Source organism: Periplaneta americana, chromosome 17 (genome assembly GCF_040183065.1).
Source record: "Periplaneta americana isolate PAMFEO1 chromosome 17, P.americana_PAMFEO1_priV1, whole genome shotgun sequence".
Classification (NCBI taxonomy): domain Eukaryota; kingdom Metazoa; phylum Arthropoda; class Insecta; order Blattodea; family Blattidae; genus Periplaneta; species Periplaneta americana.
Genome location: NC_091133.1, coordinates 62,912,007 through 62,930,825, shown reverse-complemented (window position 1 = coordinate 62,930,825; position 18,819 = coordinate 62,912,007). Strand labels below are relative to the sequence as shown.

The following is an 18,819-nucleotide window of genomic DNA, read 5'->3' as shown; positions in this document are numbered from 1 at the left end:
ACCTCGTCATGTCAGGGATTGCCGAACGATTAATCAGTTTAAATTAAGAATTACATACGCACATATAAATTCTGGTAGTGTCGAAGAGAAGGCTTCATGGCCTTATGTCTACCAGAATAAATGAATGAATGAACGAATGAATGAATAAATGAATGAATGAATGATTAAATGATTATATGAATAAATGAATGAATAAATAAATAAACGAATGAACGAATAAATAAATAAATAAATGTTGGTGAGAGAGAGCACCTCGACGGTCTGGTCGGAGTTTAAGTGTCCAGCCAGGTAAATGGATGTCATGGTAGTGAGAGCACCTCAGGTCGGGGTATCAAATGCCTTCGAGTTAGAAAGAACATCGAATTTCAGACAAAATGACATCACATCCATAGTGAAGTTGTGATATGACCACAGAAGTTAATGCGACTGTAGATTAAAAATGAAAAATCATTTATTTTCAATTTAAAGTAAATATTATTCAATTTTTGAGTAAAAATAGTTATATCTGACGACTATCATTTTCGATTGGACTGTTTCGTATCTGTTAGTAATAAAAGTAAATAAGCCCCTTAGACTATATGAAATCTCTGTACACAAACATACAGGCGGAATGTCGGAAGTGATTTTTCGGGTACCAGGAATGCCGCAAATGTCTATTTTGGTAAAAATATCAAAATCGGTATTTTGTGAGCATCACAATAAATTATATTTACAACACACATAATCAGAAACTTAAATGTCATTGTCTCTATTACGTCTTTCTCTCTTATTCTACATAAAGTAACTCTCTTTCAGCTCGACGAAATTTAACAGAAGTTGATTTTCGCTGTATTATCCCTTTAAAAAATATTTACCATTTAAACGCAGAAGTAATTTCGACAATATCAGAGTAATTTATTGGCTATTGGAGATTGCAGGATGGATAAGTACAAATTACAGCGCTGACTCATAGTGAGAGAACAAAATATTTTACTGGGTTAACAAGAAAATTCTCTCTTGCTACCAGTAAGGTGACAACATCTTCGAAACTTGCACTTTCCACACCACGTGAGTTACGTCGCCTTCACATTTTGCCTTTCGTCAAATTATCAACGTTATTGTCATTAAGTAGTACCCAAATTTCATATTCGTAGTTTAAATCATGTGACGAAAATCTTCTGGCTGTGAACAAATTTTTAAAATGTTTGCACCTATATGTGAGAACACATACAGTACATCCTATGAGACAGTTTCTTCTTTAATTGCCTGGCCTCAACAGTTACAGATAGCAATGAGTTTACTATAGAAATCAAGGAGAAAATTGCAACTGGTAACCTACGTCCTAGAGCAGCGTTTCTCAAACTTTTTTGAACTGGGGACCACTTTTTAAAGTCAGAACAGTTCCGCGGACCACCTTACTCTTGTTCCCTTCGAAAGCAAATTTATCATTTTCGTAGCATATTTTAACACCAGTATACTTATATTTTAAAATTGAATTAAGGTTCGGTACTTTGGTCCTCTGTTATGAATTCGGGTGGTTCCTGGCTGGATTACAGACGCGGCGCCAGATGTGCAGGAAAAATATGTCGAGAAACACCACGTATATAGTGCTTTAAACCCCTCTTTTGCTGAGAGTAGAGAGGGAAGTCGATAGAGAGGTAGGGTAATAAATTTCATAAAATGTCTGTATTGGGAGAAAAAGTGAAATTCGATTGCCATGTGTCATTTCGAAACTCTGAGATTTTAAGCTATAATGTGATACGCAATTCTTTCGAATTTTATTTTTTCTTCTGTATTTTTTTAAGGACCACAAGGGCAGACCTCGAGGACCACAGGTGGTCCGCGGACCATAGTTTGAGAAACGCTGTCTAGAGCATTAGATAAAATTGTGAAAGTGAGATATATTTAAAAAAATGTTAAAGTAAGAATTTATGACAATAATTGACAATAAAATTATTATCAAGCCGACCTCTGTATTTCGAAATGTAGCCTGGACATTACCTGTACGTGCTATTATAATAATTTTCAAGTACCATGCCAAAAAAAAAAGTTATTGCGTAAAATTTTGAACGTACTTATGACGAAGCAATTTAAAGAACAGAAAAAATATAGACTACAAAATGTACCGTATATAAATGTTCTAATACTGTCACTGGTATTAAAATCGGCAGTTTAGAGTTACTAGGCCAAATAATTAGGATGTACAATAATCGAATGCCCAAAATGCTATTAAATGCAAAACCCAGTGGTAAAAGGAGAGTTGGAAGACCTAAGTTGCGACGGTCGGAAGATGTCTAGCATGATCATGCTAAAGAAGGAAAAAGAAGTGGAGAGAGAGAGAGGGCACTGGAAATGAATGATCGGTCAGCTGTTCTAAATGATGTGAAGACTAAACTCAAAGGGCTGTAGTACCACAGATGATAATGATGTGGACATAGATATGACTGACAGCAACAAATCCCTTTAAAGAACGAAAGCAAGTGCAGGCATAACTCACCGAACTGTAGATCACTTGGACTTCATATGCGTTGCCCATAAAGCACCACACATGGTAGAGCTACGCTGCTCCAGTATGACTAGACTGCGAAAGTTCATGCCCTGAAAAGAATATCATAAAATGTCCATTAATTTATGGACCATTTAAATGGATTGTATAAAGGCGTGCAGCCTAAAAAAATGCCTAATGTGGTCAAAGGAGAACATCATGGAATTAAACAGGAAATTAGATTTAATATAATAGACCACAAAAACTCAAATGGTATGGACAGACCAGAAGAATGTCACAGTAGAGGTTACTGCAAAGACTGTTCATATAGACGCCATATGAATGAAGGCGCCGTGGATATCCCAGACGAAGTTGGCTCTGCGAACTGTAACGGTTCATGCAAGATAATTTTTTAAAATTATGTTTTATTTAACGACACTCGCAACTGCCGAGGTTATATCAGCGTCGCCGGTGTGCCGAAATTCTTTTACATGCCAGTAAATCTACTGACATGAGTCTGCCGCATTTAAGCACATTTATATGCCAACAACCTGGGCCGGATCGAACTCGCAATTTCTGGCACAGAAGACTAACATTCTACCGACTGCGCCACCCAGGCCGACTTCATGCAAGAGAGAGGACTTGAATAAGGGAGTTGGAATGACAGGGGTGTGTGGGAATTGAGAACCGAAAGACTTTAAGATACGCTGTTATTAGCGTATTATGATACAAATGATCGGCATATTTTATGGGAAATTTTAAAGTTTATAATTTACTGTACGTACATACGTCTAAAACTTACTCCTGGAATAAAAATTATATACGACGGTACAAATGTAACCTTAAGAAGAACTAATTTCAAATTTTCGGACCATATTAACTACTACAAATATACGACAATATTGGGGTTATAAGGTAGGCCTACCGGTAGTTAAATGTTGGGCCAGTAGGAAAAAAGAGGTCAACTGATAGCGGAGTATTGGACGCAGGTGGGGGGAACAGGCTAGGGATTGTTACTTTTTTCATCTATCGGATCTATCATTTGCGCTGTTTGTCTAGGTCTGCTTGGAGGTTTCGTACGTACCAGCATTGAAGCTGGGGAAGTTGCGAGATCTTGAAGTCAATGCGATGTCGAAAACGAAATTCAATTGGAACGAATTTTTAAATGTACATTATTAACTTTATTCCACGAAAAGAAAACCCTTAGAAGGAAGATATAGTACATACATACATACATACATACATACATACATACATACATACATACATACATACATACATACATACATACATACATACATACATACATACATACATACATACATACATACAACGAAGAGACAAAATGCGTCACAAAAACACAGCATTACTTAATCAAAAGTTCGTGCAGTATTTGTGGAGCATCTGCAATATTATATGAGAAAGGGTTGTGAAAAAGCTTACTACAGTATATTCTTCTTCCGTTTATTTCAGTTCTTGGAATTTAACAATGAACTCATTTTGTAGATCTGTGATAATAATCTTATATTTCAGAAAATTGTGTCCTGTCCCCTTATCAATAACATACTTAATGGTAGGGGAAAGATAGAAGTCCTTTTTCCTTCTCTCCTTTACACAATCATCAATAAAAATGTTCGTAAAATGTCATCTCACGCCATAATGTGATGTGTATCTAATATTGTTTCACACACAAAACACAATAAACAACGCCCATTCACACAAAAATATTTCTCCTCCCATTCAGAATTAAACACAGGGCTCCTGCGTGAACTCGCGTTGCAGACGATCCACACTGTTCACTCTGTCAGTGTAGGTAGCGGAGTGCATGAGAACTTGGGAGTGCAAGTGCGCTCGAGCGCCTCTTCCCCATCCCTGGTATAACACTTTTCCTTGCTGTATTCACTAAGAGTGCTATTCATAGACATTTCGCTAGTCCGCGCTACGAGTGTACTAAACTAGCCCCGGCTATCTACTGGTTATTTGTACAGGATTCATATCATATCATATCGCTAACACTGGTTTATGAATACGAAAAACGTTAGTTCGCTGATCATCCACCGAAAGCCGGCGCTAAGAATGTCTATCAATACGGCCCTTAAAGTCTTTTTACGTTTTAAGCACTTATCATAGTGGTACCTTTCACATTGTTTGTCACATAGTTCACACACACAACTTTCACTTGGATCGTGAAAATACTTTTTTTTTGCAGAATTTATGGTGGTAGCCATGTAATGCTAGTCGAGTGATAGCGCTTCTTAATTCCTGATTGGGTCCGATTAACCGTGGTGGTATCAGTTGCATAATCAGTTGGCCTCCGTGATAATAAGGCTGACACAGTCTAAATTTGAATGAGTGTTACGTCACCCCAGAAGTGTTATCAGAGCAGACGCAGAGCTATGGCATTCCAAACGAAACAAATTACACAGCAGTGTATCGTGTCAGATTGATTCATTAGCATGTCTGTTGTGATTTATACCGTATCTATAAATGTGTAATATATTAAAGTAACTTATTGTGAAAGTAACATAATTTTGTGTATTTATGTGTTGATCTGTGTGTTTATTCAACAGTGACTGAAGGAATACTGTTAATATAAAAACAAGGTAAGCGTTTAATATGCTTCACTACTATGCAATATACCAGATTCACTTAATTACCACTGATAATAATAATAATAATAATAATAATAATAATAATAATAATAATAATAAAGTAAATCTAGGAACGACGGTATCGATCAAGGCAAAATAACAATTACAGACTTAAAAATAATTTTGTTGTTTAATATATAAACTAATAAAATACAATTATTACAATATTAATGTATAGAAACAAAAGTTATTTTAACAGGTAAGTACTGTTATTTGAATTAAAATACATTAATTTTTGGATGAAGTGTGACGCCGAAAAGCTCAATGTATTTATTTATTTATTTATTTATTTATTTATTTATTTATTTATTTAATTTTATTGCTGGTAAGTTTGAAATGAATACAAGTTAATAAATACAATGAAAGATAAACTAGTCCACTCCTGAATGAGTAAGACTCGTGCTCAGGAGGGGATTCCAATACAGACAAAAATAAAATTAAAATTGAGAGTGAATACAGATTAAATAGTGTTGAATATGTTTAAAGCCAAACTATAAATCCAATACAATTCTTTTTATTTTTTTATTAATTTGGAGAGGATTCCTGGTTGAAATATTATTGGAATAAAATTTGTTCAATAATCTGGGACCTTGGCTCATACTATGATAAAAAGCTTCGTTAGTTTTACATTTTGGTTCAGACAAACCCAGAGAATTCATATTTTTAGTTCTATATTTATGTCTACACCTTTCAAAGCTATTAACATTTCTATGAACATATTTTAATAAAATGAAATAATACATTTGTTTAATGTTGAAAACTTTGAATTGTTTAAACAACAATTCAGTTGGGTAATTTTTCTGCTTTTTTAAACAAATGTTTAATACTTTTTTCTGTAGTAAAATTAACGGATAAAGGTTGGATTTATAAATTCCACCCCAACCTATAATACCATACATAAATATAGATTGAAATAATGCTAAATAAATTACACGTAAACAGTTAATTGACAAAATATGTATGAATAGAATAATTTCCGCTCATGTACAATTTTAACGTGAAGATTCAAAGAAATTGCTTGATAATGACTTGTTTGCTGCAGTGTGCATTGAAGATGATTGATACGGCGAACATTTTTTTTTCCAGCAGCCGAAAAACATTAGGGTAGGCCCACACTGCGGCAAAAAAAAAACTGTTTCAGGCTTCTTGAAACAAAATATTTGTAGCTGGTTCTCCCTTTTCCCCCATAGGTATCTATATCATTCCGTCAACATTTCTCCATTTGGTCATCATTCCATAACATTACATGAACGCCGGTAGGCGACGCACAGAGGGGGCTGGCCTAGGGACTAGGAGGGTTGCCTGCTCGAAACCTGGGTAAGAAGCGAACCTTAGTGTAGTCAGCCGGTGTGGGTTTGGGAATACACCTAGCTTGAGGGTTAGCGCAAAGGTAAAAGGTCGAAGTGCTTGGTCATAGTGCTCAATTCCGAAAATTCCATTCCAGTCCAAGACATAAGTCATATCTATATTTTAAGCCTTCTTCTTTCTGACTATGGACGGATAGGTATACTTGTTAGGACCCTATTGAGCAAGTGTGTGCCTTGATGTATTGATTCATTACAAAACAATCAACCCTTTTAATTCTTAAAGAGCTGAAGAGCTTTTAATGAATCATATTAGCGAAGAAAGCACTTAATTTAAGGGAAATGAAAATAATTAATGATTTTATTATATTTCAGAAGAACTCTGAAAAACGATACAAAGATGGCGATCATTTTTGAATCGCTTCTTCTCGACGTTGGAGTCCTAGCAGTTTGCATATTAACAGCAGTCTACTTTTACTTCAAACGCTCCTGGACATACTGGAAGAAACAGGATGTGCCTTATGTAGAACCAACTTTTCCTTTTGGAAATTTTAGAGATGTTATGTTACTTCGGAAATCACTTGGAGAAGTTTACAAGAACCTGTATGACCAACTAGACGGAAAAAAATATGGAGGAACATACATGTTTACAAAAGCAGGATTCCTCTTCCGTGATCCTGATATCATTAAGAACGTATTAGTGAAAGATTTCTCCAATTTTCATGACAGAGGTTTTTACATGAATGAAGTGCGGGAACCTTTATCAGCCCATTTGTTCTTTTTGTACGGGAGTAAGTGGAGGAATCTTCGTGTTAAACTGACACCGACATTCACGTCCGGAAAGATGAAGATGATGTTCCAGACTTTGATCGAATGCGGACAGGAGCTTGGGGAATGTCTAATGGAAACAGCTAACAATGAGAAGGTTATTGAAATAAAGGATGTCGTGGCTAGATTTTCCACAGATGTAATATCTTCTTGCGCCTTCGGTATACAATGTAACTGTCTCAAGAACCCAGATGCGGAATTTCGACAATGGGGAAGAAAAATATTTCGACGGTCAATTCAAGGTGCTTTAGCCGTTCTTTTATCTTTGATCAATCCTACTTTGGTAGAAACATTTAAATTGAAGCGTCTAGACACAGAGGTAGCAAATTACTTCCGTAATATGGTAGAAGATACAGTCAACTATCGTGAAAAAAATAACGTTAAACGAAATGACTTCATGCAGCTATTGATTCAACTCAAGAACAAGGGATCAGTCGATGCTGACTCTAAAAATGGTCACCAGAACGAGCATACTGTCACTGAAGAGAAATCAGATCATAACGGTGAGTGTTTCCATTAGAATTATTTATTTCTTTTCTCTCATCTCGTCTCCTCTCATCCCTTCTCTCTTTTTAATCTTCTTTGAAACTTCGTTTTCAAACTTATTTCGGGTACAATTTAGGTAATTTTTGGGCTTTTTTAACACTGATTGAAAAATAATAATTTATACAGAATAGTGAGATCACAAAAGTTTGTCAAGTGTATGTCGTTGCGTCCTTTTGACGTCATGGTAGATAGGAACGGAAACACGGACAAGAGGGCTGAAGATAAAGAGTTTTGGGTCAGTCAAAGGAAACAGAAATCTTCTTTCTTAAAGTTCGATTTATATTGAATCGATGTATTAATTTTTCTATTGCCTTCCATGGTAGAAGACAAGGGAGTATCACTATGGAAATAAGATTGATAGCCTATACATGTAAGATTTTCATTTCGGGTTCACTGTAAAGGGGCTCTTCTGTTACCGACTTCCGAAATGAGGCTTCGCTTGCTGATAGGCCGACCACAGAAGGATTTCGTTTCTAAGGCCGAGGTTTGACGTACGATTGGCCGACTACTATTGAGTCTCTGGCAGAGACTTCCCGCACGGGAAACAACCAAAACAAACCACGTTGAATGTCGAATATAGAAATTGTGGGCCGGAGCGAAAAACCTTGTTGAGGCCTTCTACTCCGGTAGATGACTGTCCCTCATCAGTGTTGTTAACTCAGATTTGCGGAAAGACATTACAAGCTTTAAAAAGCTCGTCAAATGCAATTTTCGTTCCTAAAATATTTTATTCATTGTTAAACAATGCGCAGATAAGATATCATGGTAGGTTAATTATTAAATACACCGAAACTACAGAATCAGTTATTCTACGTCTGTTTCTTCAGTTTCTGATTCAGCTATAGAAGTTGAAGCATCTGCAATTGGTGCTCTGTAGCTTTCCATTGTCACATTTTTTTAAATTTTATTATATGTAGATTCAATTAAAAATCGCAAGACCTATACTTCGCCATCCGTTGCCAGCTTCAAAATTTACTCTGTGAGTACACAGAATTAAGAGTATGGGCGAGGAAAAGAGGATGTGACTCTATTGAACATTGTAAACGTTGCCACTCACATCAATCTAAGTCGCGAAGCCTTTCATACCTCCTAAACGACACGTCGCAGAAAATGGATTGTCTGCAAAAATGTTTCTCAATGCTTGATGCAGAATTCCTGCATCATCATGTGTTCAGGAAGTATTTTCTACAGTTGCTTCATTGGAGAATGAAAAAGACACACCATCCTCGAATTAATTTCTCACTTTCTGTATTAAGACGTTTTTCTGTTTTTATTTCCAGTCGTTGGGTTGTTACGCGATTAATTGCAGAGTACATTAATTATAGCCATATAGCATTACAAGAAGACTATTTTGAAAAGCTCATGGCACCATTAATAACTTTGTTACTGTTTTATATGCAATCTGTGTTACAGATGTTGAGGATTAGAATAAGAGTAAGAATAAGTACAGCCCATGAAATCCCATAAGGGCAAGGGCTCCGGTAACGCCTGTTACAGGGCAAACTCAATTGCTTTCAATTGGGGAGCTAATCTAATTGGGACTTTGATCTGCTCTTCCTGTCTTCTTATGGGTAATTTTTTTCTCTCCGTTTGTGCATTCAGCTTTTATACTGCATTCTACCTTTAACCTACATACAGCCTAAAATACAGAGTGAGTCAAAAGGAAAGGTACCGTATATGGTTTGTGGAGTGATAATATTGGTGATTCTGAACAAGAAAGTTTATATGAACATACTATGTTCTGTTTTTAACGGTTTCGGAGAAAACTAATGAAAACAATGAGGAACGGGAAAAGTGCAGGTGATAGTAAATTAAAACACTGTTACTTATGTTCTGTTTAATTGCGTACTTTTCTTTACAGAACATGTTCAAAAAGTCCACCATCAACTCCAATGCACTTTCCAGCTCTTGTAGACTGCTGCTGTGTTACTGATCTGAGCTGATTTGGACATTCCTTTACTTCAGCACAACCATGTAAAATGCGAGCCAGAAGTTCCACCCTTGTTTCCACTTTCTGTTTGTACACTTCGCTCTTAAGCCAACCCCAAACACAGTAATCCAATGGAGTAAGGTCGGGTAACCTCGGTGGTCAAGAAATGACTCCACGCGACCGATCCAGCGCCCAGGATACTTTCATTGATCCCACTACAAACTAATGTTGTTTTGGTTGCGTCCGCATGTGAGTGCTGATGAAGGACATGAGACTGATTTTCAAACAGCTCTATGTCATATACTGTTGAGAATAGGACATATGTTCATATAAACATTTTTCTTCACAATCACCAATATTATCACTTCTCATACCATGTACCTTTCCTCCTAACTCACTCTGTATACATACATATATTATTCTCATGTTTTCTTCGTACACCATATCAAAGTACTGAGCTACTCGAATTTGAGTACTCTCTTTTAAGTCGTTTTCTCATTAACACATAAATATAATAAGTAAACCATAACCTCATTTCAATGCTTTCTTTCAGCATTGTCCATGGACTCCCTAGCGGCCCAATCCTTCGTGTTCTTTCTCGCAGGCTTCGAGACTTCTTCTACAACAATGACATTCTGTCTGTACGAGCTTAGTATCCATCCGAACATTCAGGATGGTGTAGGACAAGAAATTGATGAAATTATGAAGAAATATGATGGAGAAATCACATACGAAGCCGTTCAAGAGATGGAATACTTAGACAAAGTCGTTTCAGGTAGGCTTACGGTTTGCAAGAATGTTTCTACTACCAACATTATCAATTGATTACTCAAAAAGAAAATTTTGACGGACATTGTTTCTAGAATTCAAAGCCTAGCTTATGGTTATTGTCGAACGAAAATGGGGTTCGATTTCCTGTAGAGCCTCTAATATGTTCAATGGAAAAATGGGCCGTAAGGATGGTTTTCTCCAGCCATTCCTGTTCCTCTTGTCCTTATGATTTCATAACTATTTCATACTTGTTTTATAATTTCACTACTTCTGAATAACATTATTTGAAAAGCGAGTTCCATTATCATTATATTGCTGTAACGCTGCTACTGATGTCGCAATCGATAAAGAGAAATTTTCAGGAATTCTTACACACACTACTCGCGTCAATGTAACTTCTTATCGAGAAAATAACATACAATCTTTGTGCTAAGGTATTAAAGATATTTTCTTTATACTTACATATTATAATAATCGTCAATTGTAGATTTAGTCAATCTTAGAAATGTCTACACGCATTTTGATCGCATATGTATATAAGCAGAATAGAGGCTTTCGTTTCGCTGACGTGATAAATTGTTACCATTTTATTCAATTTTATTCGAACCATTTATCTAGGGCTGGCAGTTTCCGATCCTCAATCTAGAAGTTGGACTGTTACATTTGCTACTGTTAACGAGAAGGGGACATAGACGATACAATTTAAGAATATTGTGCCGAAACAGACCAATTAGAGCACCGTAAACAATATCAGGCAACGCGACCATGTGAACTAAACGCATTTTCCATTTTCAACACCGATGTCTTAAATAGTAACATTTTGTTACCTATATTACCCTTTGTTTTATTCATGTTACTCATTAAATTACATTATTATTATTATTATTATTATTATTATTATTATTATTATTATTATTATTATTATTGTCCACACCTGTGGAGAAACGGTCAGTGCGTCTGGCCGCGAAACCAGGTGGCCCGGGTTCGGTGCTGGACCCCGGACTCATTTCACCGGCATTATCACCTTCATTTCATTCAGACGCTAAATAACCTAGATGTTGATACAGCGTCGTAAAATAACCCAATATAAAAATATATTATTATTATTATTATTATTATTATTATTATTATTATTATTATTATTATTATTATTATTATTATTATTATTATTATTATTATTATTTTAATCTAGTTATTTACTGTATTAACAGCGGCGATAAATACACATTATTGTGTATAAAAATATGTTATGTTAATTATGTGAAAATAAACAAGATTCAAAGGGTTCAATTATCATTAAAGGATCTCGTATAAAAGATCTGATTTAACACAAAAATCAATGAAGAAGCAATGTGACAAACATCCAAACGGAGGTCAATACTATTTATTTCATTTTAAATTAATCATCACTATTTCTGACTACATGAGGAAATACATTTTTTAGTTTTGGTTAAATCATCGACCGCGAGCTGGCACTCAGTGAGTGCATAAAATATTTCCCCTCCGTTACCCCTTCTACCACTCTCTCAAACTCAAGCCGCTACGCGCACTGTTTATGTAATATTACACAGTTTTGAAGCAATCAGTGATGAACTACGTCACCTAAGGAGTATGGCACAGCCAAACAGAAAATATTCTTTCCGCAAGGAATGAGAATTAGATTAATTTTGTGTTGAACAAAATGAAAAAGCGTTCAATTCGCTTTATTGCACATTTTAACATCAGACGACACTTCAATACGAAGCCTACCAAGAAGTATGAAAAAAGTATACTTTCAAGTATTATTTATGAAATGTCATTTCTGTAGAATTATTGTAACTCTAATAAAATGAACATGTAATAAATCACGGAATTAACTTATCAGTTAATATTTAGCTACGTCAAATGATTGTTTACTAATAAATTTAACGATTAGCGTAATGTAATTCTATACGACTTTGTATCAACATACGAATTTGTTATCTATTATAGGAGACGAGAAAAAGTAGTTGTTAGAAAGTCTAAAAAGGCAAAACATTGAAAAAAATAGCACAAGATACTGAACAAACCACAGAACAAAAATTGGTTCGTGTCAGCTACCGCATTTCAAAATATATTGCGGATAGAATGAAACCATTCGCAATGGGGGAGAATATAAAGACTGTTTAGTTTTAGCTGCAGAAGATGTTTGCCCTAACATAGTCGAACAATTCCAGTGCATCAGTCTGTCACCTCACACAGTTGCGGGCAGATTAGTGGTAGCCTACTTGTTCTATTGTAGAGGCACAATTAATGAATAAAATACAAACTATGAAATGGTACTCCGTGGCACTAGATGAAAGTACAGTTAATAAAGATATTGCTAAATTAGCCATATCTAATGTCATTGACTTTACAGATGTGCACCTGCTTTACAGGGAGCTACTATCTGAAAGTCAGATTTGCATAATATATTTCGTTACTGGAGGTACGTTAACAGAAAGCCACAATTTAAGTCACACAGAATTTGTGTGCACTCAAAGTTGGGTTCTGGCGTCTTGTCAGCCCATTTGAGTTGTGTGGATTTAAAGGAAAAAGTGTGACTGTGTCGTGTATAGTTCCTGGGGTAGCTCAGTCAGGAGAGCGTTCGTGCGCTAAGTGAAGGGTCCGCGATATCCGGGCCCGGAACAATTTTTCCTTGAAATTATTCAAACCTGCTTTACAGGGAGCTACTACGTGAAAGCCAGATTTGCATAAAACATCTTATAACTCCTCAGTATTAATTTTTCTTCATATCTAATGCTAGAGAGAGTTGACAATCGTTCCACCACTGTGAATTGACGGTTAGCACGTCTGACAGTAAAACGAGAGAGCCCGGATTCAAACCCTGGCTGGGACAAGTTACTTGGTTGAGGTTTTCCCGGGGATTTTCCTTTAATCCACAGCAGTTGATAAAGCGTCATAAAATAACTAATTAAAAAAGTTGACAGCCCCGTTTCTCCGCCTACACTTCCTCGTTCAGCTGTAGAGACCTGGCTTCTTATCCGGTACGTGGCAGAACAATTTCCTGATCTATGTAGATCGCTCAGATGGACTGCAGTAACAAACAACAAAATTTTTAAAACATAAATTTAAATCTAAATACCCTTGTTTTACCAAAGTGTTGTGTATATGATGGACTCTTTGCGACATTCCAGAAACTCTTCGCAAGTACCCACCACTTCCTATGTTGAACCGAGAATGTACCAAAACCTTCCAAGTGCCTGGTACGGATATTGTGCTGAATAAGGGCGATCCGACCGTCATTCCTGTGCTGGGGCTTCACCATGATCCCAAGTACTACCCCAACCCCGAGAGATTCGACCCCGAAAGATTCAGCGAGGAGGAGAAAGCGAAAAGGCATCATTATGTGTACCTACCATTCGGAGAGGGACCCAGGATATGCATCGGTAAGCTTACTAGGTCTGCAAGACTGATTCAATAAAATAAGAATACTATGTCATTTTAATAGACAATTACTCGTATAAACTAATACTTCAAAAACGAGTCAAACGTCTAAAACTCCCATAAATATATTATATTTTATGTTAGGTTAATATAGATATATAGACTGTGGCCCGAAAGTCATGGTGAAGTTTCTGAGGATTATATTATTTGAATGAATAGAGATAGAAATGTAGGCCTAATATTGGTGCCAGATGGAAACAAAACTTTCAAAGTTTTCGCCTGTGAGTTCGAGGCACTGAAGAAAATAAGAGACGATAACATTCGAACAAATGCAATAATTTTCACTATTACAATTAATTAAACAACATGGATGTCCAAAGAAAAGTACTATGTGTTTTGTGGCTGGCAAAATTTGAATTTGTGACTCATGCACGACGTGAATTTCGTCGCGGATTTAACGAAAAACCACCACACGAGAATAGCATTCGTCGTTGGGACAGACAGTTAAAGAGATTAGAAACTTATTGGAGAAAAAGCGTACTGCAAGACAATCAACAAATGATAAAACGGAAGAGGCCATCCGAAGAGCATTTTGTTCAGTCCAAAGAAATCAGTTCGTAAATGTGCCCGACAATTAGGACTTCCGAAAAAAAAAAAACAGTTCATACAGATTTAAAGAAACATCATCATCTGACTCCTTATTAACTTCAATACATGCACTCCATCCAGACGATTATCACCAGAGGTATGAGTTTGCTCGTGTGGTGGTTCTTCGTTGTACGCGACGAAATTCACGTAGTACACGAGTCACAGTCACATAATTTGACATGAACATTAATTCTGCAGTGTTCGGGAAAAGTGACACAAGTCAGTTTCCACAAACCTTTTTTGATAATTTATTGACAACTTATGGAACATCTGCTCGCTTGGAAAAAAATATATAAGTATTTCTCCCACTACAATAATTCATACAGAAAAAAATTAAATCGACATACACCAGTGTAAGTTGTCAATAAATTATCAAAAAAGGTTTGTGGAAACTGACTTATGTCACTTTTCCCAAGCACTGCAGAATTTTGTCTTGAATTATGAATGATTATACTTTAGATTCAGATTATCACAAGTAAATAAATGAAGTTACGTTATTGCAAACAAAAGTACCGGATCATGTCATAAGGTTTGGTGAAAACATTAATACAAATACCTACATTACATAACATGTAAAGAGTTTTTGTCTTAAGATGTTATAATTTGATAAGTCACAGACGGAATTAAACACACTTTTATAAGAATCTTGATCACAGACTTAGGGGAGAATCGGGTAGTATCGGACATCGGGTAATGTCGGACAGTGCGTTTCTTTCATCTACCACCATATGGTAGTACCTGAATGACATGGTTACGTTTCTCTATGCGACATCACAGAAACGTAACCATGTCAATCAGGTACTATCATCGTGTGGTAGATGAAAGAAACTCACTGTCCGATATTACCTGACTGTCCCCTATCTGAACCTTTCCAATATAAATTGTAAAAATACATGTGGCTAAATTACCTGAATATAAATTTATATTTCTTTTTTCTTCTGGCATTACCATCAGAAGAATTAAAACAGTTTTTTATAAAATGCGTAATTAATAAAGCCTCACAGAACTGAAATGATGTACAAGAACAAACAAAATATTCTAAATATTATTCATGATGTTGTATGTTAAACGTTCTTTTTAAAAGTAAACTGCTGTAAACATTTTATGGAAAACTTAATGTGCAATATTGCCTACAGGAATTGAGATCTCTCGTAAATTATTTCGTCATTAATTTCCTAATAAAATTTCACACAATTCAGAGTAGTCACATGACAAGTTTTCAATTTTAAATTTCAAACTTTCTTCAAAGGTGGGGAAGAATTTATATTCTGTATGTAATTGGTTGGTCATTGGTCTTATAATAAATAGCAATTAGCCTTACATAGAGTATCAGACATGTATTAGGGTGGTTTTAGACTTTAGGAATCAAAACCTGTTTCTAAAGGTAATATAAAATAGTTTTGTACAATTTTCAGTCTATCACTTATCTAAGTGTGAAAGCAGAAATAAATTCTGTTACGTCAATTAAAATATTATATTATGTATGTATAGTGATACATAATATAATATTTTAATTGATGTAACAGAATTTATTTCTGCTTTTACGATTAGATAAGTGACAGGCTGAAAATTAATTTACAATTTGAACTTATCTGAATTTTCAACATGACATTTAAATTTACTGTTTCTAAAGGGTTGAACTTTAATAAAAAGATAGTTCACAATGTTGAGTAACTGGCAAGTAAGTGATTGGTTTTTATCAAGTGGCCACGGCTTAACTTTATGTCAATTTTTTTTTTATTTTTACACATGTACATGGACGTCATAGAGTTATCTACGCAGACAAAACAATGTTATCCGTCGTTTTAGTACTTTTCTGTCATGACTGCACACTCAGTGTTAAATTTTTTATTTCCTATCTTGTTATTTCAATTCTAATTGTTAAGTAGTTTTTTAGGAAGTCATTCTTTCATTAAGAGATGAAAGTCAGAAGCAATGCGTAAAAATTACATTTCACTTCGTTAGCTCTTACTCTCTACCTTGTTCGTTACATTTAGTATCCATTTATCAGATAATATTAAATCTACGTAATGTATTAATAATAATAACAATAATAATAATAATAATAATAATAATAATAATAATAATAATAATAATAATAATAATAAAATTGGCTTCGTAAATATAATTTAATTCCAGCGAGGCTCGTCTGTAATGAGGTATTTTAACAATTAAGGACACAAATGTTCATTAAACTATTCCATATACTCACATTTTCGAACTGTAGACTACAATATTGCTTCAATAAATTACTTTGAAAAACCTCTCACTTCTGATGTTAACAAAAAGAGCTTGAAATATGAAATAAACGTAAAACATCTCTTTCCCTGAGTTTTACCTTTGGCACCTCTGACACAAGATAATTCTGTCATAGTATCGGAAGTCAGGTAAAACTCTTTCCAGTGTAGAACTTCCAGTACGACGCGACGGGGATCTCTTGGAATAGCTGCATTTGGATATGAGTTAGCATGTGGCAATGCAACGTCCCAACTCCAACTCTAACCGTAAATTAATTTAAAATAATATTACTGTACATATCTTATTTACAGAAGAAGTTGCAACGAACAACTTCATTTCACACATGAAAATAATACATATTTTATCCCGGCGATTACTTAAATCCACCTTCAACAATTCTTCAGTATCGCACACAAAACAGGCCTAATTTCTCTTCAACATTACAGTTAAATTAGATTTATCATTTCGTATATCGTAATGCTAAGATGACGACGACGATGATAATAATGATGATGATGATGATGATGATGGCGACAACAACAGTAACAGCTTTCTGTATATTATATTATGATGTTAAGAGATATTATTATTATTATTATTATTATTATTATTATTATTACCTTAGCTTGAAGTTACAGTTTACTTGGGTCTATCTCTATGTTTTTTTTTTTTTTTTTTTTCTTCAGGAATGCGGTTTGGATTAATGCAGACAAAAGTTGGATTGATATCTCTCCTGTCAAGATATCAATTTAGTGTCAGCAAAGCAACTCCAATGCCTTTGGTGATGGAGCCGAAGTCCATCATACTGTCACCTGTTGGTGGCATGCATTTACAGATTAAGAAGAGGGTTAAATGATCAATTTCTGTATCCTGGATGCTTGAGTTGTGTCCGTTGTTATTGTTAGTGACATTCACCGAATAGTATGTTCATATTATGTAATTAGAGCAATATTTTATCTAAGTTTATATATTTGAATGGTTGTTTCCAAGAACAACCTATATAACAAAACGTAAAGTTTAGGAAAACTGAAAAAAAAAAAAAAAAAAAAAACTGAATTAATTTCAAATTATGAAAATATTTGTTTTACAAGTTGTATGTTCACAAAATATTACGTTGTTTACACCTATTACGAAGCACATAAACTTTCAATTACAAATACTTGTTTAAATATAATTGTTTAAACTTTGTGGATATATAGGTTGTTTTTGAAATCAACATAAATGTGATACTGCATTATCAGCATTTTATACTGTTTTTTTTACAAAAGTATACAGAGTATGTTCTGCAAAACTATAATGAAATGAACTGTCTTAACTGTGAACAAATATAAATATAACATATCACATTTACTAAGCATTCACTCACTCTTCTGTAGCTTATATTCAGTCCTTATTCTGTTGGAAGATCTATATGTTCCATCCCAGTAGTGGGCCACCTCAAAATTTCATATCAACACTTTGTTTGGATCCTTTCTCCCATCGTCTTCATGGCAAATGAAGAGAACAGACTTCACAGTTTTTAGATTATGGATACAGAATACTGAGACAGTATGCTGTCGAAAGTAGAAGACGTACAAAAGTTCGTGGTAGCTGTACATTTTGCATATAATCAAAACATTGGCCCAAAGCCTTTTTGTCTTCTTGGGACTTTCTGGGCCTCCTCTAATGCTTTATAGAATATTTTGACACACCGTTTATGGATAATTAATTCTGCCACAGCAGCCCTCTTGACTGCACCATTTAAGGTCTTAAATTGTATCTTCAAATTTAACTGTTAACACCAGAATCAACTGTCAATTTGTGGCATTCCAAATCTACAATTATAATTTTCTTTGCATATTTTATTGTAATATTCGTATTTGATCATGGATGTAATAATAATAATAATAATAATAATAATAATAATAATAATAATAATAATAATAATAATAATAGTTTTATTTTCCCTGGCAGAGTTAAGGCCATCAGGTCTTCTCTTCCACTCAGCCAGGATCAAATCACATACAAAAAATACATAACGGTATATAAATATTA

At 34.8% G+C, this 18,819-nt stretch overlaps 1 protein-coding gene across 2 annotated transcripts; it reads left to right on the top strand.

Moving 5' to 3' along the window:
• The first annotated feature begins 84 nt into the window (after positions 1–84).
• Positions 85–18,142, top strand: LOC138692848 (probable cytochrome P450 6a14). 2 transcript variants are annotated; one of them, XM_069816122.1, is made up of 5 exons: positions 85–5,067; positions 6,795–7,750; positions 10,277–10,498; positions 13,650–13,901; positions 17,472–18,142. In XM_069816122.1, exons 2-5 carry the CDS (start codon positions 6,820–6,822, stop codon positions 17,639–17,641), a joined length of 1,575 nt encoding a protein of 524 aa, XP_069672223.1. In that variant the 5' UTR covers positions 85–5,067; positions 6,795–6,819; the 3' UTR covers positions 17,642–18,142. The 2 variants fall into 2 exon arrangements, with proteins under 2 accessions (XP_069672223.1, XP_069672224.1); XM_069816123.1 differs by lacking the exon at positions 13,650–13,901.
• Positions 18,143–18,819: the final 677 nt, after the last annotated feature.